This window comes from Pelecanus crispus, chromosome 21 (assembly GCF_030463565.1).
Source record: "Pelecanus crispus isolate bPelCri1 chromosome 21, bPelCri1.pri, whole genome shotgun sequence".
NCBI classification, from domain to species: Eukaryota; Metazoa; Chordata; class Aves; order Pelecaniformes; family Pelecanidae; genus Pelecanus; species Pelecanus crispus.
Window position 1 is genome coordinate 5,318,404 of NC_134663.1, and position 20,667 is coordinate 5,339,070.

The following is a 20,667-nucleotide window of genomic DNA, read 5'->3' on the forward strand; positions in this document are numbered from 1 at the left end:
GGGGAGGAAGCCTGCAATGTGCAAGGGGTGCTGGGAGTTGAGGATGCTCTGTGTAGGGCAGTGCTGCGGTGGTATGAAGTCTTTGCAAAGACCCTTTAAAGCATTTTTTTTTTTTTTTTTTTTAAATTTCCTGACCTTGCAGAAGGAGCGTGTGTTAAATGGTTTCCTTAGAAGTGAGGTTTCTGAGGATGTTTGGGTTAATTGTGTGCTCTGTAAGTCACCTCCCGCCCCAGCCAGAGCTGCGTTACGTGGTGGCAATCAGCAATGCAACGCTTAAGCTGGGCAATAAGGGAGTGCTGTGTGTTTGCTGTATGCCAGTGTGGACTTTTGTAGCTTCTTAGACCAAGGGAGCTCGTAAGTATGGATTTAGCCCTTATGTGAGCTAAACAGTGCCTCAAACTGTTGTGTTGCAGCATCCCTGTCGCAACAGGGTCCTTGTGTGACCGCAGCAGCTCTGGGCTGTAGGAGCAAGACAAGAAGGAAGGATAAACTGCGGGGTTTCTTGCAGCTCTTGTGGAGCCCTGAGGCTGTAGGTAGCGATGGGCAAAACCCCATGAATCATGCTGGCGCTTTGTATAGCCTCCAAAATCAGAGCCTTAATCGACGTAGCAGTGGGGGAATGGCCAGCAGAGAGAGTTGTGAATTTGGTAAGAAAACATACTGAGGATCCTGAGATCTACCTTAGGTTAAGTGACTTGGGATGGCGTTTTAAAATCTTGCCTTATAATTAAGTCAACCCACCTATACTGCTGTGACTCCAAAGCTGCCTGCGGTGGCAATGAGCTGCTGGAGGAGTCCTGAATTTTGGAGTGCAAGAGGAGAAAATAACAACAACAACAAAAAGCAAACCCCACACTAGCAAAATAAAATGCAGGTTTGCTAGCTGCTGTGCAATATGTGACATAGAGACAAGCAGGGGAAGGAAAATGCTGATCCAGGAGGGGCTGATAGCAGGTTCCTGAAGGAGCCATCCCAAATTTTGGGTGCTGGGTTTGATTTAGCACCTGGCTGTGAATGCTGAAATACCCTCTGCCTGGGCACGGGCTGCTGAGCAGCTCTCTCCTGGCTGTAGGCAATTATTTGCTGATTTAATCCAGCTTGTGTTAGTTTTGCTGTTTACTTTAAATGTGGGTTCTCACCAGAAACACTTGAATTGGCCCAAAGTCTTTCCTGCTGAAATGTCTTTTCAGTTTAGCTTCCTACCTCCCCGAAAGATGCCTCGGGGGGGTTCATTGCAGGCTTCATTCCTCTCCATCCCCTCATTTGCTTTCTTTAGTCTCCATGTCAGGTGGCAGAAGGCTCAAACCTAGGCTTTAACTATTATTTTAGGCTTGGCATGCCCACCTTAAGCAAATGCTTTGGATGCGTGGGTGAGTAACCCCTCTTTGTGCTCTTCAAAAGCCTTTGTGGAAGTTCAAAAGCCTTTTCCCCTGCCCCAGGCAAAATGTCTCTGCTTTGAACTTCAGAGCTGGCAGCGCAGCAGTTTGGGGGTCTGCCGGGCTTGGACTGTGGGCAGGATTTAGGACGTAAAGCATTTAGCCCATACCCAGGGGTAGCTGCTACCTGCCCCGCCTCAAAGGTCCTGGCTCACTTTTTTAAGCCTAACTGCCCACCGGTTGTGATGAGGATGGGGATGAGCCTGGAGCGGCTGTGACCTCTTGCAAGAAGAGCTGTTGGAGGGGCAATTTGCGATGGAAATGGCAGTTTTGTCTCTTACTGGTGAGCTGCAGAGAGGAATCCAAAGGACCAGGAGAGGGAAGGGTTGCCCCTCGCCTCTCTCTGTTAGCTCGTGATGCTGCTTAATGGGGGGGAGAGGGGGTGTTAATGGGATGAAAACCAGCTTGTGTGCAGGTTTAAGGGGTGAAGAAGGTGGAGCTAGTGCCGCTTTGGCAGATGCCCAAGCGTGCAGGCACTGGCCAGCCTCCTCCTGCGTCTTTTGCTCCAAATAGAAAGAGCAATTCCCAGTGGCAAGGAGAAGCGGAGCCAGTGTTTGCGCAAGCCCTGAGTGCTGGGCTTTTCCAGGCAGGTTGTACTTCTCCCTGGTAGCTTGCTCATTAACTTCTCCCTCCTTTTTCAGAGCCTCCTGCTGCTTTTTGACACATCTTCAGCCCGAAATCAAAATCTCTGAAGCCTGGCGTAGGTGTCCTAGCAACGCTCCCGGCCTTGCGAGCGGCGGCTGGTGGTAAAGCAAAGCATGTAAAACCTGGCTGTGGGCACCTCAGAGCAGACCTGGCTTGGAGGTGCGTTTCAACCCTAGGGAAGATGCATTTCCTCCTCTTTCTCCCCCAAAAAATCTTCTGGGAACTGATAGGTTTGGGCTTGTTCCACCTCTGTGTTGTTGCACTTGGAACATAGATTTGGCTTTGCCTCTCCGGCCAGGGGTAGCCTTGGGAAATGGCCTGCAGTGATGGGCAAGACCCCCTCGGGTTGCAAACGTGGGGGTTTTGGCTTTAGTCTCTGTCGCAGGGTGACCGGCCACCGCAGCTGGGATGTGGAGAGGTGAAGAGCCTTGGGTGACCGGTGCAGTAGAGGAAACCAGACTTGGTGTCTTCTGAGCGTGCTGGCTCTGGGCTCTTTGTGGTTGCTGTCCTCTTAGATGTTTTCCAGTGGTGTTGGATTCTGGTTGCTCTCTGAATCCTGAAGCTGAGAACTGCAGGTTTTCTGGATGACTTAAACCCCTGTGTTTTCTCACCTCTTTCTCCCCCTCCACCCAGGTTTCCATGCTGAGGCCAGCCTCAAATAAGGGACCTTGCAGGACCTATTCAGATATACGTCATTAGATGGATGGGCTGAATGACCGTGTGATTGATGGTGTCCAGCTCCAGGGAAGCTGTTTCCAGCTTTTCCTTGTGAGGATTGCAAACCATTTGGGTGGGAAAGGCTCTGGAGATCTCAAAGCTGAGCTGCTTAGATAAGCTTGCTCGGGTCCATTTCTCGGTGGCTTTGAGCATCTCAAGGATGGCAGTTCCCCACTGCTCTGGGTCCCTCTTTGAACACCCTCATGCTGTTGGGGCTGGGAAAATTAACAGTATCCCGTTGGACTTCCCAACTTTGCAACTGAGCTACCTGCTAGCTCATCGTGACACCCAAGGGTTGCTTCTGGGCTGGGAAATTCATGCAGCAGCCCATTGCCAGCCAGTTTCAGGAGGAAACCTGCCTGCAAAGCTTTGAAGCGGGTCGTAGGGATGAAGGGCTCAGCCAGAGACTGGCAGTTTGCATGGGGAGAGGAAAGTTGGGGAGAAAAAAGCTTTTTTTTCCTAGCTGGAAGTGGTAACAGCAGCATCTAGCCCAATGCTGTGGAGCTGGGGTGGCACAAGGAGGTGAGTTGAGAGCAAACGCTTGCAAATACTAAATAAAAATAGTTTGATGTGAGTCTTGTGGCTCACTAGTAGCTTGGCTCTGATGGCTCTTGTAAATTGGGTGAATTTAACAGCGGGGTTGTAAAGTTAATTAATACTTCATGCCTGGGCCTGGTGAGCCCTGGCAAACTTGATCCAGACGATGGCTGCAGAGGAATTTGTTTTGCAAACACCTCTTGCAGCTCGAGTTATTGCTTGCCACGTAAAAAAAAAAAAAGACAGCAGTGGTGCTATCTTCATGATATTTGTGGTTACAAATGATCATCTCCTCCAGTAAAATCCACTTTGCTAGCTCTCCCTAGCTGTCAATGAATTAATGAGCTGGGCCCTAGACCAAGCAGTAGCTAATTAAACTATTTTCAATTCCCAGAACCTCTTAATTCATCCTCTTTGCAAGGATGCAATATTAAGTGAGATTCAGATCGGCTTTTGCCGGAGGACGAGAGAGAGAGAGAGAGATGCTTCCTCGCAGAAGGCTATTTCCATATGAAACTTCAACCTTCTGACCCCGGGGGCTGGCGAGAGTGAGCTGTGCAAATACAAGCAGCAAGAGATGCTTTTAGCTGAGGAATACAACTCTTTCTCGTGGCCTTTTGGTATGCAAACCACTGACTCTTTTTGAAGGGCTGCTTTTTTATGTGTGTGTGTGGTTTAATTGGCTGGTATTGTTCTACCCCAAAAATAACTGCAAAAAGCCCTTCTTCCATGGCAGATCCATTGCCCATGTGTATTTTGCCTCCAGCTTGCTTGCTTGGCTGGGATTTCTTGCAGCTATTTCATGGTGGAAATACTGAAGCCACTGGGAAACAATCTTTCAGGAGATAAAGTGGGGATTTTTTTATGCCGAGCTGTTAGGAAAGGGATGTTTGCTGTGTACATCCTCAGTATTGGAGGTAATAGGGGATCTGAGGATGTGCGTGGGAAGGATGCCATCCTGAAATTAAGGCTAAACATGCTCCAAAGAGATGCTGGGGCTCAAGGAAGACCAGAGCTTTGAGTGGGTTTGTGTTACGGAGCCTCTAACTGCAAGGATGACGGGGCTGGAGGTGTAGCCCTGTGCTGTCACAGATTTGGAGTGGACTAGTAGCAAAAGGTACGCGTGGATTGGAAAGCCTGTCTCTCCAGCTGAGCCTTAAGTGGATAAATCATAAAGAAGACTTGCCCAAGGTGTTTTAGCATGAGCCAAACTGCATCTTGCTCTCTAGCCACTTCCAAAAAACAAAAAAAGTGGTTAATCTATTTTAGCTGTGGTCGTTCCCTTCTTTTCCCCTTCCCAAAACACAATTTGTGACGATGGCCGTAAATAACCGCAGCCTGAAATTTGGTTGAGATAGATAAGCACAGCTAGGGATGTGTTGGCCAAATTGAATGAGAGGTGAGCAATCGGTTTGGGTATGAAAACTCTTCTGTTACAGCTCCAAAGTCAATAAAAGAGGGAAAGAGGAATAATTCTTGACAGTGGCTGATGGGGAGAGAGGAACTGGGGCTTGAATTGGCAATATGAAAAGGTGAGGAGCCGCTGCAGGGCAGAAATGTGTCTTGAGGAGGAAAATCAAGTGGACTTTTGCTACTGGATATTAAATTGTGGGGTTTTTCTTTTTTTTTTTTTTTTTTTTTCCTTCTCAAAATCACTTATTGGAAGACATAAGGGAATTGAGGTGATGTTCTGAAGGCAGAAGGGTCTGGTGCAGTAAAGGAATTAATTAAGGAAAAAGGTATGCAGCTCATACCGACATGTGCCGCAATTAATTAAAGGTACAAAGCAGCGCTGGGGGACACAGGTCCGCTCCTGATGCGCTACAGCTGCTTGTTTCTGGCGTCCGGAGCCACGTGCGCTGTCGTCTCCGTGCCGCCTGCCTCAGTTATTTACTATTTTGTGCTGGGAGCCAGGAGGAAACGCTTTCGGAGTACGCAGTTTCGTGCAACGGCCAGACAAGTGCACGATGCCCGCGGGCGCGGGGGATCGGGGATGAAAGGGGCTGAGGCGCGCCGGTGCGCGCGAGACGCTGCTGGCACCTTCCTGCGGGATTCGCCTGTTACTGCCACGGCCTGCCGAGAAAGGCTTCTTTGGAGGTTACCACACAGCCTGCTCCGAGCGCCAAACTTGCAACATTTTGGGGATTTAAAGCGTGCTACGCAGCCCGATGGCTTTTGTTGTGTTTGGCACCCGATGAAGCTGCGCTTAACCCCAGCGAGCCTGGACTGACCTTACCCCGTGGGCACTGAGCCACCCGAAGGAACAAATCCCGTTAAAACGGGGTTCATCTGGGTACGTCAGGATGCTGGGGCAAATTTCTTTTGAAAATTAGCCAGTCTCCTTGTAGGAAAGAGTTGGTAGAATTAAAGAAAGAATAAGAAATGCATGATGTGATAATTTTTATTTATTTGCTGGCCCCTATTCCAGCTTCTCTGTAAAGGAGAGACATCTCTGCAAATCCTTTTTCTTTTTGTCCTGCTCCCCTCTTGCAAGCTGTGGGCATCTTTGAGATGGGGACTTCTGGGACCTGGTCTTGTCTTGTCTGTTATCATCTTGCTGAATTCAATACCTCGAGGAGGGTTGGGGGGTAAAAAAAAAAAGCCCTTATTCCTGGAAGCAGCCTCTCAACCAAAGCTGCAAAATGCGAGAGCCTAAAGGTTCAGGTACGCATGCTGGACGTGGATGCAGCTGTTAAATCTCTGCTTCTGAGAAGCTTTTAATCTCTATTATTTTTTTTTTTCCCCTCATGAGGGCTCTTTTGATAGGAAAGTGTCAGGTCCTTTTGAAAAGCTCAAAGCATCGCTGGCCACAACCTCTGTGCTGGTGTGCAGCAGCACCAGGGACCACAGAAAAGATGAAAACGGTTTTTGTTTGTTTGGTTGGTTTTTTGTACTTAAAAAGAAATCTCAGGTCCTGTGGTCTTGGCAGCAAGAGCTACGGCAATGCAGTCACAGGCTGAGGATGGGTTTATTGATGTTTTCCCTGTACTAAACGCCCCGGGCATGTGGGAGAGGGTGTGGTGAGGAAGATGAGCTGCGGGATTTTGGGGGGATTGCTACAGCTTTAGCAAAGCTGCTCTTAATTTCTAGGAGAAGTACTTCTGAGGCCGCTCAGCAGCTGTTTTAACCCACCGCTGAGGCAGAGGAGGAACAACAGACCTGGACAAGACCCAGGGAGGAAAACTTAATGGGTGCAAAAGCAGAATGTGGTGCAAGCTCATCCTCTCTAATGATGTCGCTTGCATCGGGAGGTCACCTCATCTTGCAAACCTGCCTTCAGCATTGACAGAAGGAAAAACCTCTCTGGTTTGGCTTCAGCCCCTTCGGCAGTTGGCTTGCAGCACGCAAAGGAGCAGCCACGTGCCTCCGCTGCTCTTCTGCTCGCTATAACTCTTCGTTACGGTGAGAGCACCGTGCGTTTCCAAGTGTTGGCCTTTTATTTATTAAATGACGGCTTTATTTCCACCCGGCAACGTCTGCCAAAAGTGCTCTAAATGAAGAGCAGAGATTATCCGTAACGCAAACAGCCCCGCTCTCTAGGCTGTGCGCAAATGAAATGAAGTCGGCTAAATTGGATGATTGCTCTAAGCAATTTAAACCCGAATACATCTTGCTGGGGTAGCCTCTCTTCTTTCCTCCTCTTGGTTTTTTGGGCATTGACTTGTGCGTTTGCAAGCGCGTGCTCGGCGATAGCGTGTTCCCGAGTAACTGGAATTCCCGTTAGGGATGTGCCTCACCTTGGCTCAGCGCTGTGACGTTGCCGGAGTGGAGGGGAAACGGTGCGAAGCTGGCGGGAGGATGCGGAGTCTCCTGACCTTGCTGCAAGGGAAATTTAGGGATAATCTGGGCGGGGGTGGAGATTCTGGCATCTGGGCTCTCTGCAAATCTCCAGCTCCACGCACATCTTCCCTGAACGTTTTGCAGTTCGATACCTGTAAGCCTGCAATTGCACCACGTGGTTTGAGTGTAGCAACCATTGCTTGGGATGAGTAGAAATGTTTTGGGCGTTAAGCCGGACAAGGTTTGCTCAGTGCTGGCTGGCATCCTGCCCGGAGCGTGCCGGCCCTGAATTCCCATAGAAAACTCCTGGTTTAGTTACAGCTTCCTGCAGTGTGGTTGGGTTTTTTTAGGTATGCCAAAAAAAACAGGGTTATAAATAGTCGACTGGTGCAACCAAAGCCTGGGATTCCCTCCTTAAAAGCATTTCCTAAGGGCGTTTGAGAAATTGCCAAATTCTAAATGTGCTGGGTGTTGTCAGACAAGTGCTATTATTTCCAGGCGGGTTGTGCTTTAATGCGTTTTGCTTTTAAAAATGAAGGTGCTTGTTTTATTCCAAAGGGAAGTAGGGCTGAGGTGCTGTCCTGGAGGTGCTGGCTGCAGGCTGGGGCACAGCAGACACCGTAGGGAAGTTTGCATTTTCCAGCTGCCTTCTTTCAGGGTTGTAACGAGCCTGGGAAATGAGACCGTGTCTTTGGTGGAAGCTTGTGGCCAGCGTGGATGGAAGACAAAGGGCTTTAAGCCACGAGTTTGCTGTTCTGGAGGGGCGAAAAAGGTAAAAAAAAAACCCCCCAAAACCCACCCCTTGTGTGTTGGGGCAGGGTGATGGCAAAGGGGACCTGCCAGCACCTTGATGCCACCCTGGGAGCGCGCAGGCTTTGCCTCCTCTCCTCGGTGCACGCTGCCGCAGGAAGGGCTTGATTAGATAATTGTATCATGAGCAGCTCCAACAACTGTCAGGATGGATAAAGCTCCTGCAGGCAAGAGATAGAAAAGACCTTAATTATTTCCATGGTTTTCGAACCTGGGAAAGGCTACTGGGATGGATAAGGATCGAAGGGGAGGTGGAAAGGGCCGGAGGAGGGCGGCAGCGGGGCGGCCAGGGGTTGCTTTGTAGGCAGGCACAGTCATCTTTTTATGTTTTCCACTTAAATTTTGACTTCTGAGGAAGCGCAGGTGGCGGATACTGCATCGGTACTCGGATGCCTCGATGCCGTGCTGGAGTTCTGGGCCAGCAGAGCTGCTCTGGCGTTGGCCAAACCTGCCTTTTATTTCCTTTGTATGTGATCGGATTTTTTTTTTTTTTAATTGGGTTCTTCCCTGTGGCTGCTGGTTTTCCTGCAACAGATAAGTCATTTGTGCAATGAGTTCAAGCTGAGACCGGTGCTGGAAAAAACACATTTAAGGCAAAATATCATTGTAAAGGGAAATGACTGCTGGACCACCTGATCCAGCACCCGTTCAGGATTAGGCAGGGATGCTAGAATTAATGCAAATCATTATTTTTCTTTTGGAAAAGAGGGGTTTTTCTTTTTTTCATGCCAGGCATCTCGTACACAGCCGCCCTCGCAGCTGCGCAGTGCCGAGCTCGGCGGCTGTGTTTTATCCAGCAAGGTTTGATTAGCGCTGACATAGATGACTCACAGCTCTAATTTATCTTAGTAGCTGGAATTTTCGTCCGGCTGGTCGTTAATGGCAATTAATACTCGCCCTGGGTGCCTTTGATGGCATTCCCCCACAGACAAACCTCTATTTAATGCTAAACAGTGTTTTTCTATCTAGAACCCATTTTTCTTATTGGGGATTTAATCTCTGGCAATCTGGCTAAACATATGTTCGGTGTGTTTGTCCAGAGGCTTATCAGGATTTGATGTCTCTTGGCTTATGCAAGAATTAGGGATTTATAAAACCTTCAGTGCTTTTCTTATTCAACGGCCCAAATGGAGGAGGTGGCTCTTGGTACGGGCGCCGTCGATCCGTACTGGGTTGCAATGGGGAATGCTGGTGGAAGAGCTGTTTGGGCGGCTCGTTTTGGGTTCGGCGTTACTGCCTGGGACAGTAAATGTTTCTGAAGCTCTGTCTGCAAGTTACCGAGTCCGCAATTTCCCGGCTGCCTGAGGTCTGTGCTTGTGTCGACACAGTGAGCATCGCCGACTGCCGCGGGGATACAGAGCGGTGAACCTATTGCTAAAGCAGCTGGGGCAGTTGTTCTGGGGTGTAAGATGAAAAACGACTTCAAGAAATGAAATGTAGTTTAATAGTTTTGAGGCTGAAATTCGGATCTGGGTGATACTCGAGTGTTAAGGGGAGGAGTAAGGCTGGAAGGTGGCTCCAGCTCTTGCAGTCCCGCTTGCTCCCCATGGTTTAGGTGTGGAAGGTGCAAAGGGTTGGGGGCAGCAGGATTGCTGTCAAGAGGAGAAATAGTGCTTTTTTTTTTTCCCCTTTTTTCCCCAATTTCCTCGCTCATGCGTTACCCTCTGGCACAGGCTCTCTGCAGCCTGTGAGAGCCCACCCAACCACCTCTTTGGAGCCCTTCTGCTAGCAAGCAGCTGAATTACAGTTATCGATGCTGCAAAAATGGTTTTAAAATAGCAAATCGATGCAATCTGGGGGGGGCTTTTCCCTCCCTGGAGCCAGTGCAGGACAGAGGCTGCAGGAAGGTGACTTTCAAGGGAGTATGACTATTTTTAGCACTAAATTCAGTCCGAATTTCCAAATGGCCTGAAAATATCTTGTAGCCTGACTGACACATCTAAGGAAGCAGCGACCGAGGGATTAAAAAAAAAAAAAAAAAGTATGTTTGCTGTAGAGAAATTGGAGTTGGCTGTTAACCTACGCTCGGTGCATGGATCCTGGGCACCCGTGGGCTCTCCCAAGGACGTGTGCCACGGTAGCACAAGGGAGTTGGTGTCTGGGGCTTGGGTACACACAGAGGTGCCTCTTGGTGTCCCCTCAGAGCTTCCTATTTATTTCTGGGGCTCCAAAAACCTATGTGAGCGGCACTAAGTAGGAGTTAAAAGGCACCGAAAAGTGAGATGATCCTTTATTGCGCTTTTTTTTTTTAACTGCTCTGCTGTCTCTGAGCAGATTTTGGTCTGTGACCACCAGCAAAAGCGATGTTTTGGAGATGGACTAAATCTTAGCCATTTATTTGGCCAGCAGAGATCCTCTTATTTCCCCTGATTTATTTTTCTTTCCGCTCCCACGCACACAGATGTTATGACACATTTCTGGCTGCGCGTCCTTTCTCTCGCCAGGATATCAGATGAGTGGATCCTGCTCCTACGTGGTGCAAAGGGGGGCTGTGGGGAGCTGGTATCGCCTGGCTCTGTGCTGGCTCTTTAACAACGTCTATGGAGAGAAGCAGCAGCTTTGGCAGAACAGCGTCACACCGAGATTATGATCTTGGGACGAGGTGGTGGCCAGGAACACCTATAGGGCTGTGGTGTGCGGAGATTTTGGGTCTGCGGGTAAAGTCTGGCTTATTTGAATTATAAGCATTTCACATTTGCAACTTGTACCAAAATATATCTGCCCTACTCGTGGGCAGGGTTGTTTTCTACCACGAGATGATGGCTTTTCTCTCCCTGGTGTGGCTGAGCAGGGTGTTTAATGCTGCAGTTGCAGAGGGTTAAGGTTGCTGCGTGCACTGCTCAGATTCAAGTTTGGCTTTTGGCTCTTTAGGACAACTTAGCAAAGGGACTGGCTTTTTCCCGATTAGTCGTGCTAATTGTGGTGGCTTCAGACGTTCCTCCAAGGTGTGTTAAAGAATCTGGGGTGGCTAGGAGTGGGAGCTGAAGCTGGGAGGATTCTGTCGTGGGAGGCGATGGGTTTTTTAACACTTATGTCTTGCAATGACCTGAGGCATAAAAGCTTTTAAATCCACCTAAGAAACACGTTTCTGGGGGCGAACAGTCAGTGATGGGTTGATTTCGGCCATTGCATGGTTCTAGTTTTGTGCCAAAGCTCCATAAGGATCAATACCCAGGTCAGATCTGGTTTTCCCTGCTCTCTAGCCATCCTTACGTCTGAGTTATCATCATCGTCATCACATCCAAGACATAAGGCTCAGCTCCGGAAGGTGGAAAAGACCCAAAAAACCTTTTTTTTAAGCTGCTGAAGTGGCATTTCTGCTTCTAGGTCTCAAGTGCCTAGGAAATAGCTAAGCCTGGCAGACTTTTGGGTAGAGGGGAGTGCTAAAGCAGAGCTGCGTTATTACAGGAACGTAAATGAATTTACTCTGTAGTTCCAGCCTGTGGGGCATTGCCTCCGAGAAACATACTGCTTCCTTGAGACCCTATAGAGGAAAAGCCAGCCCTGAAGCCCTGGCTGTGCAGAAGACCATTAAATAGGCAAATCACCGGGCTCTGCTCAACCCAGCCTCCTGCTCCGGCGTCTGGTTTTTCAAGAGGGGGAAAAGGCCAATTTCCTCATTTTTATTTGAGGCGCTCAGCACGCGAGGACAAGCTTTTCTGGGCGTGCACAGGTAGTGAGTTTTAAATTCCCCTTACAGGTTCTTGCTCTCCCTATGTGACATCCTCTACTGTCAGTGGTGGCTTTGGGCAGCGAGTCCTTGTTGCTGGTGCTGGGCACTAACACCGAGCCCCCTGGGCCCCTGATATACTCGGGAGGGTATTTTTCAGGTCCCTAATTATTTAAAGGCTTGGGAATGAGAGCAGGGTTGTACGGCTGGGCTGAGCAGTGCTTATGTATCATCGGGGCTGTAAATCAGGCTTGTGTGGCTGGGGAAAAACCAGAAGCTGCTCTGGCGTTTGAGCCAGAGGCTCAAAATTGAGGGGTTTTATTGCATTAGAGGCTTTGGTTTTCTCTGTTGCCGTAGGACGGAGCGTGTTGGTCCAGGGTTGGTTGCGTGTTGGTGGGAAGGAGTTTGGAAAGAGCCTGTACGTCTCCTTACAAGCCACGGCCTTGATGAATTTTCTCCAGTTCCCAGGCGATATGTTAGCAGTTTAACTGTGCATCGAGCATCTGAGTTGTAAAATATCTCTGTGATATCTGCCGTGACTTACTGCAGAAAGATGCAGCTCCCCCTGCGACACCATTTGACGTCGGATCTATCCTACCCGTCATGATGGAGCAGTTGATCCTGACGCGGAGTTTTTGCTGGAAAAAGCCAAGCAAATCACATGAGGAACATTTGCTGGGCATGAAATTACGGCTAGCTGATTGCGGTGGCTCCCATTCTGGGCGAATCATAACAAGCTTGGGGACTTCCAGGAAGTTTTTGCTTTTTTTGATTTTTTATTTTTAAAAAAAAAAAAAAAAGAAAAGAAAATATGCACAATTAAGGAGACAAAAAAAAAACCAAACAAGGAGAATATATGCTCAGAATAATTTGTGGGTAATTAAGCCCATCTGACTCCTTGAGAATGGAGCAGGAAGGTTGTTTTATCCCCATACTGGGGCCCAAGCTCCAGTCTGCAGCCCTGTGGCTTTATTATTTAGTGTATTTAGCCAGGTATCTCATGGCAATGGATTAAATATCCACGGCAGAGACTAAATCTTAGCACAGGAGCGAGAAACGGGTATGAGAGGAAAACTGCAGCACCTCCATCCGCATTTCCCAGGCGGAGACATAGGTCCGGACCCTGCGCAGACCGCGGGGTCAAGGTACAGAGGGGTTATTTTTAGATTTTCATTATTTTTAGTGTTGGGAACCCATGTAATGAGTTTGTTATTTCGTGTGGGTTAATTAGCGAGGTTTTTTTAATGGAGAGAACTGCGGTGACTCAGTGTTTTGGAAAGAGTCTTTGGGGCTGTGGCTTCCCAGTGGGTTTTACCCAGCGCCGCAGGGAGCAGAGCGTGCATAGAAAATGGAATCAAATTCCTGTTTTCCTGAGTTTTATGAACTAATAAATAATCTTTAAAAAAAAAGCCAGGAAAAGGCAAAGCTGCCAACTATGAGCTACAACTTCATCTTTGTTTTGCGATTATAACTTCTCTGCTAGCGAAACCTGATTTCTTGGGGCTACAAGCCTGGCAGTCTCTGTACCCTTCGGCACGTACTAGCCCAAATTATAAGTGATATTTTGCCAAAGCAGTATCTGTCGGATGTCCCATCGTGTCTGTGTGGGGTTTTTTAACCCAACTGAGCTCTGTGCGTTGGCACCCACCTGCACGGCTCCAGCACTGAGGCTCAGCAGAGCAAGTGGCTGGAAAGGAGACACCAAAACAGCTAAAAAGCGCGGGAACCAGAAGGGGGGAAAAAAAGAGGTGACCCCGGTGAATGTGGCCTTTAGGAGTTGCAAGGAGGGAGGCAGAAACTCTGGGCACGTGTGAACTTTGCAGATACCCAGTGGAAGGCAACGCTGTCCCACCGTCTCTAATTAAATTTCCGAGAGGAAATGGGCTTAAGCTGTGCCAGGGGAGGTTTAGGTTGGAAATTAGGAAAAATTTCTTTACGGAAAGGGTGGTCAAGAATTGGACCAGGCTGCCCAGAGAGGTGGTGGAGTCACCATCCCTGGAAGCGTTCAAAAAACGGGCAGAGGTGGCACTTGGGGACATGGTTTAGTCTACCCTTGATTGGTTTAGTGTGGGCTTGGTAGTGTAGGTTAATGGTTGGACTGGATGATCTTAAAGGTCTTTTCCAACCTAAACGATTCGATGATTCTATGATTCTAAATTGCAGGGCTTCGAGCTGCGGAGGCCGGGAGTATCTTTCACTTCCCAAGGGGTTAATAACGCAGGTCCGGGGAGGACTGCTCTGTCCCATGCTATTAAAAGTGATGCTCTGCAGACCGATGCTCACCCAGGAAGATGCTCGAGCGTGACTGAGCCGCAGGAGCGAGCGACGCCTCTTCTCCTCCTCGCTTTTACCGCCAGCGAGGGCACAGTGGCTGCAGCGTGACGCCGAGCCTGGCACCTCCAAGCCCCGCTCCCTAGCCTCCTCATGTAATCAGAGTGTTTTACAAATCAGAAAATTGCACATTAATGCCTTGGTTTTATTCCTGCTCATCATCTTCCAGCATTGCTTGCTTATTATCTTAACTCCTCGGAGCGATTTCTCCTCCCACCCCGCTGCCGCTCACTTTGTTCTTTATAGCTGCCGTGCTCGTAGCAAACCAGCTGTGCCGCAGTTTGCAGCAGTACAGGCTAACATTTTCCACTTTAATCGCTGCCTGGGAAAAAAAAAAATGCAGGCCAAGTTGTCATTCGAGTAATGCGATTGCACGGCAGAAGGTCTTTTCATTTGCTGCTGTGTTTATTAAACAGGTTGGTGCTTTTGGCTGCTGCAGGAGGGGGCACCGAAGCCGAGGAAAGTGCGTGATGTGGGATCTGGTGCTTAAATACAGCTTGGACCTGGCGTGCAACGCGTAGGGTTTCATTTGGAAACCGGCAACTTGGTTTATTCACGGCCCAATAAAGAGAAATGACTCCTGCATGTGACTTGAGAGCATTGGGTTTTAAAAGTGTCCAGCTGATTTTTTTTTTTTTTTTTTTTTTTTTTCCCCCCCAGCGGGACAGCTGGAGAGTTGGAAAGACCTGGGAAAAGGAGGGGCTGGGACTTGCTGTTGCCCATGAAGATGGAAAAACTAGCCCTGAGAGCATATCTGGGGAGAAAAATGATGAGAAGATAATCCCCTGTGCCTTGAAATAAGGGATTCTTACTAGTGTGGAGTTTTGCAACGACAGAAATGACGGTGCTGAAAGGCACAGGCAGAAGTGGTCAATTAAAGCCTTGGAAATCCCACATCAAAGCTTGCAAACAGGGTTAAGATTAGCACAAATATTTGTTAATGAAGTCGCAGGGACGAGTAGAGCTTTTGCGTTCTGCGGTTCTGGTATGACAAGGGAGTAAAAGCAAACTCAGCGTCAGCGAAGGGGCTGTAATATGGTTTGACAGCCTGAAGCCGGCGGAGATGAGCAGGGAGTTTGCCATTTAAACCCATTTTACTGTTCGTCTGCAAAACTTTTTCCCATGTAGGACGTTCAGCGTGGCTTGCTTGCAAAAGGAGCGCAGATGAGAGCTGCAGCAGCAGCACTTTTCATGGAATTAAATGTTAAATTAGTTGGCAGGAATCACAGTTTGGGTGCTCTTGTGTCCATCTGAAGATGGATGGAGTGAGGCTGTGGTACGTGGCCGCTTCCCTGGCTTGGAGAGGATAAGATTGATGCCACCCCTGCAGCACGCCCTCGTGGGCAGCCCTGGGCTTGCCTGGCCTGAAGGTTTAGACCTTGAATTAGCACTTCCCAGTCTTAACCTGGCTCTGGGGAACTGCAGCAGGATCCTATCAAAAGCCTCGCTAATTAATTTATGCAAGGGTCATCATTAAGGCAGTGAACCCAGGCACCAAAGCAGCAAATCCTGGCTGCTCCCTTAGCACTTCCAGCTGCGAGCTGGCTGTTCCTGTCACCTTTAAAGGAGTTTTAGGGCTGCTGAGGAGTTTTTTGGCTGACCCAGTCCTGGGTGCAGCTGAGGGACCGCAGGCTGCTCAGCCTGGGGCTAGGTGAGGAGCAGGCAGCGTGCAGCAGCTGCTTCCATCTAGCAGCTGATTTCTGGTATCTCCGCCAGGCCCCAGATCTAGTTTTTTGACCATAAAACTGATCCCCAAAGCTCCACAAGCCCCTTTTTCCTCTCTGGCTGCTTGCACAGGGCTCATCTCTGCTTGTGCACGGGACTCCCCTTGCACCCAGCGGAGCCCTGTCCCCCACATCCCGTCCTTACCCCAAAGCACCAACAAACCCTGCTTAAGGTCCTCTCCGTGCTTCTAGGGGACAAAATTTCATCTGCAAAGGTAAAGCTGGCGAAGTTGAGCGGCAGTCGGGTGCCTGGGCTCATCAAGCTTGCCGTGCCAGCGATTTGCAATTAATATGCCGGGGAAGAAGTAGCATCTTTATTGAAGGCGCTTGGTATGCCGGCTGCATGCAGAGCCGACCGAAGCACCGTTGAGGGCACATTAATAACATGGCTTGGTCCCTCGGAGGGTTTAGCGTGTTTCCCTGCAGCCTCATTTTTTTTGTTTTACTGGATTGTTATCGGAAACTTTCTGCCTGTAAAGCCTGGGGTGATCTGTGGGGTGCAACGGGACTCCCCATCCTCTGGGCATTGGAGGGGGACAGGGCTCTGCTGGTGGAAAATGTCCCTCCAGCAGCAGCGTCACCCCCTCAAATGGCACTAGACCCCCAAATTTTGGCCACTGGTTGACATGCAGCAGTTTGAGTGGTCCCCGATGGTCCTGGGCATTACATAGCGGCTGAGTCATTTCTTCCTGCGGTTAATGATTGCCCAGCCTGATGCTGCCAGAAACGGTGTCGTGTTAATGATTAAAACTCATAAATAAGGGCTTGCTCATGCCCCCTGTGCGAAGGTGCTCTGCGACCTTCCCCCGGCTCCAGCAGCATTGCCAGAGGGGGGAAAAATATTCGGGAATAAACCCAACCCTGTTCCCATCGCCCTTCCCTGCTCCCTCCGTACCCTGAGAGCATCGTGCCGGAGCGATGTTAAATAGAGCAAAGTTTCAAATTGTGTTTGAATTTGGGCCACAGAATTTATTCAATTCAATGTTAAGCTTTTTAAAAGCTACGCCTGCATCTCCCTCGCGTCCGGCAGGGCTTGTGCATCATCTGTCCATTATGGTAATGTCAGTATAAATAAATGGATGTTTTAAGGTCGGCTCCCGCGTGCTCATCTCTGAGTGCATCTCCACAGATGCAAGTGGCAAAGCGTCCATATGCATTTGCGCTGCCAGAAGAGTGTATTATCTCTTTTGCAGAAAAAACAGCATGGTATAAAATTTTATTTGCTTGGGGGGAAAAAAAAAAGTAAAATTTAAAAGATCTCTGGACATTTAGTGAGGGGGTTTGAGCTTGCTGGGGAAAATGCTGAATTCCTGCTCGTGCGCGTGAGGGTGGAGCTGGGAGAGGGGCTCGCCGCTGCTTTTGCAGATGTGCTTTCATTTAAATTAAGGAATTTTGAAGGGGAATAAAAATCATTCCTGATTCGCATGTGGGACTGCTGTGTCCCCGCACCAGCAATCCTCCGGGGCCGAGGTCCGAGTGACAGCAAAAGTCGGCACCACGGAAAGCAAATCTCTGCTTTCTTGGGTGCGTTAATGGTGGCGTATAGAAGCAGCCGGAGAGTTGTATTGCTGTTCCCATCCCTGCAGGCACAAATCTGTTTTTTTCAGCAATGAGTTGTACAGCGTAATTAACTGCTTGCAGGTTATCAGGTGTTAATGACTGATGACGGAGACATGGTGCTGGGAAGAGCCTGAGTATTCTGGCCTGACCTGTACCGCTGGAGGTTTGGGCTTTGCCTGTGATTCAGCGGAGAAGGGGAGAGCGCCTGAAATTACTGCTAAAGCCTAGAATGGACCAAAGTTTTACGGTGAATCATTCTCTTAAACGTGCCTTCAAGTTAACGTGGAAATTTTAGGCAACGTTGAACGTTATCTGTGGACCTGATGGTTTAAGTCTGGTTTAAATCTGCTGCTCAGGCCATCCCTTAGCTGTGTCACAGCCTGGTTTTGTAGGGAAAAACTCTTTCTCCCTTGCTCTTTTACACACTAACTTGACTTCTGAATTAAAGTGAAGAAAGCGTATTGTATAAATAGGTGAATGCACAGAGGGTTTGTCACCAAGCGCCAAGATTTCTCTGTGCAACGAGCTGAAAATAAGCCTGCACCTGCCATCCCTGCAGCGGTGCACAGTCAGACCTGACGGAAAGAGGTTAGAAAAGAGGTTAGAAAACCATGAGAACAGTCCCAGGTGGGTATTGCTTTTTAATTGACTGTTCTCCTGGCTGCAGCATCCTTCAAAAAGGAAAGAAAGGGTGGAGGAAATATATCACGCATCTCCCCAAATGTCTCTTGCTCAGTGCTGGGTTTCTCATTCTAAGCAAAGGTTGATAAAATGAAGTGCTCCCTGCTGGCAGTGCTGTTGCTGTTTTCTTCCTTTGCGCGCGTGTTGGCAGCGCCAGCTTCGTTGGGTGTTAGCAAAATGGAGAGCGCTGGTACAAACCAGGCTCCGATGCACTAACAGTTCATTTAGGTTAGTTTTAAAAAAAAATGGGGAGCAGAGTGGACTGCTCTCTTTGCTCGGTCAGCCTGATCACAGCCAGCTGTAGCTAAATCGTGGCCAGAAATGTCATTTTTTGGGACGTGTTTCATCCCGTTATCATATCCTCAAGTGTAATATCCTCAGCCTTTGTGATCTGCTGGCCACTGATAATTGTATAGCTCTTATCCCATCTCTGCCCTCACCCTTGCAGCTTATAGACTAAAAGGAAAGGGATACGATCTCTTCCGCTGCGCTGAATTACTCTACGTCTGCTAAAAGCTGGGTAAATACAGCTCCCACATCTTTGGGTGCAGCCCTGAGTCACTGTTATTTCTTCAGACCTTGCTTTAAATTCTCCATTTGGCTACCCCAGAGAGAAGCAGCATCTTCCTCCCGAGAGCTGGGGTTTTTAAACATTTCCCAGGCCATGAGCCGCATCGCGGAGGCTGCTCCTTTTTCTTCCCATCTCTGATCCGCGCTGAGTCAAGCTGCAGAAACGAAGGGTGCTCCTCTTTGCTGGGTGCTCCCCTTCGCTGGGTGCTCCCCTTCGCTGGGTGCTCCTCTTCGCTGGGTGCTCCTCTGCATCATCAGAGACCGACTGCAGACGCAGCTTTTCCAAGCTCCTCTTTTTGCACTTTCTATTAAACATCAGTTTTACGCTCTCTAGTACAAGGTTTGTACGGCCGTACAAATGCTTCCAGGAGCCGTGCTGTCTCCCGGCGCCGGTTTCTTGCTCCCCACACCTTTTCTTTCAAGCGTTAAACCTTATCGAGCCTGGGTGTAATAATTTCTCTTTCCTTCTTCCTATTCACACGAGCGCCGGGCAGCTCAAGGCGGTGTTGAAAGGGAGGTGTTACACGCAGTGGCAAGCTACGACAGGTAAATCTGGACATCGCGCTCTGCTCCTGGGCTCCGAGCAGCTGCCCGGGCGGGCATCTGTCCCTGTTTTTGCTAGATTTTGGGCTGCCGCTTCACCCCTCGCTGCTGCGGGAGAGCTCCTGGGACGGCTGCAGGATTGCAGCGTGCTCTTTCAGCACGCCCGCAAGGGCAGGAGGCCCCGATTGCAACAGTTTGCTGTTAAAAATTTGCTAGAGATCCACTCGTGCACCCGTTTTTGGAACAATTGTTGGAGTAAATCCACTTAAACGGAGCTTTGCCGTTGCTCTCGGCAGCAGAACCAAGCAACAAACTCAGCAAAGGGTTAACGCCGGCCGCTTGTGCCGCTGCTGCCTTCCCTCTAATTGTTCTCTGCTCCTGCCAGGCGGAAGTTGGAGGGATCGGTTCAAGTTCAAGGCTTGCCTGTGTGCATGTGTACGCTTTTTTGCTTTTTCGGCTTGGCGGCGGAGGGCAGGAGCCGGCCGGAGCAGGGAGGGTCCGGCGGGCAGCGAGCAAACCCCTCTCGCCGGAGCTGCAAGGATGGCTCAAGCCTCCGAGTGCCGAAATTCCCACTTCTATTACTACGGCATCAAATTTGCTCTGTCCACCTATGCCACCCTCTTCTCGGTAGGTGCTCCGGTTGCTTTTCTGTCCTTCCTGGCGTTTCCCCCCCACCATACCACCCCTGGGGTTTGGATTTTACTTTTCGGTGTCAAAATTTCCCTTTCCAAGGCATCAAATCCTTGCGGTAAAATCCGGTGCCGCGAAGCCCCTCATGCTTGGCGCTAGCCGGGTCCGAAATGGGCAGTCTTGGGTGAAACCGTGGGTTTTGGTGGATTTAAGGGCACGTCCCTGGGACTGCCCATCCCCAGAGCCGCTCTTGCAAATCCCTCGTGGCAGTGAGTCGCGTTTCGAGGCATTTGGAGCATAAACACGGAAATTCCTTGTTTTCACCGCACAAACACCCGCCGGGCAGCGTTGCCAGCTGGATCCCCCCATCTTTCCGTCGTTCAATAGGGACGAGGCATGAAAGCAGACATCCAGAGACGGGTATTTTAGCCAGGTTGGTTATTTTGAAAGGAAAAAATAAAGCTTGTTTTTAAGCAGTTTTGAATCGTTGAGGCAGCTACGGTTGGGGGCAAGCATGTGTTGGAGCAGGGGAGGGGGAAGGAAGTTTTCCATCCCTTTAGGGTCTGTGCATCCTCAGTTAATGCGTGAGGTACGAAGTTAGCACCTTCCTGGGGTTAATCTTGCCTAATCCAGTCCATGTTTACAGATATTTCCTCCTGAGGTCTAATTAATCCTCTGTGCCCCGTGCACGGCTGCCTGCTGGGCAGGTATAGTGGTATGCGTACCTAATTGTATAGGTGTAATTGCAGAAATATCTGCGAGTTCCCAGGCAGGTTGTGAACGGTAGGCAGGGTTACGAGCAGAGTTTGAAAATGTTTTTTATTTCCTTATTTCTTCTTTTTTTTTTTTTTTTAATGAATGAGCTCATTGGGAGGGCAGCGCTCACCCTCGCTAGCTGGGGACGGCGAAGCCCCTTGTCTCGCTGCGCCGAATGACTTGTGCCCACCCCAGGGCGTGAATGAGAATACGAAAAAAGGGTTTTTTTTGTAGAATATCTCACTGGTCTCCTTGTGGCCTGCTGGACAGGAAGGCT

General features: G+C 49.3%; 1 protein-coding gene across 1 annotated transcript in view; it reads left to right on the top strand.

Annotated features, from left to right (window-relative positions):
* The first annotated feature begins 19,544 nt into the window (after positions 1–19,544).
* The window catches only part of LOC104029426 (tetraspanin-15), a 43,492-nt gene continuing 42,369 nt past the window's right edge, over positions 19,545–20,667 (top strand). Inside the window, exon 1 of the mRNA XM_075724113.1 lies at positions 19,545–19,631. Within this exon, the coding sequence (XP_075580228.1) occupies positions 19,545–19,631 (87 nt within the window). The remainder of the gene's footprint in view (positions 19,632–20,667) is intronic.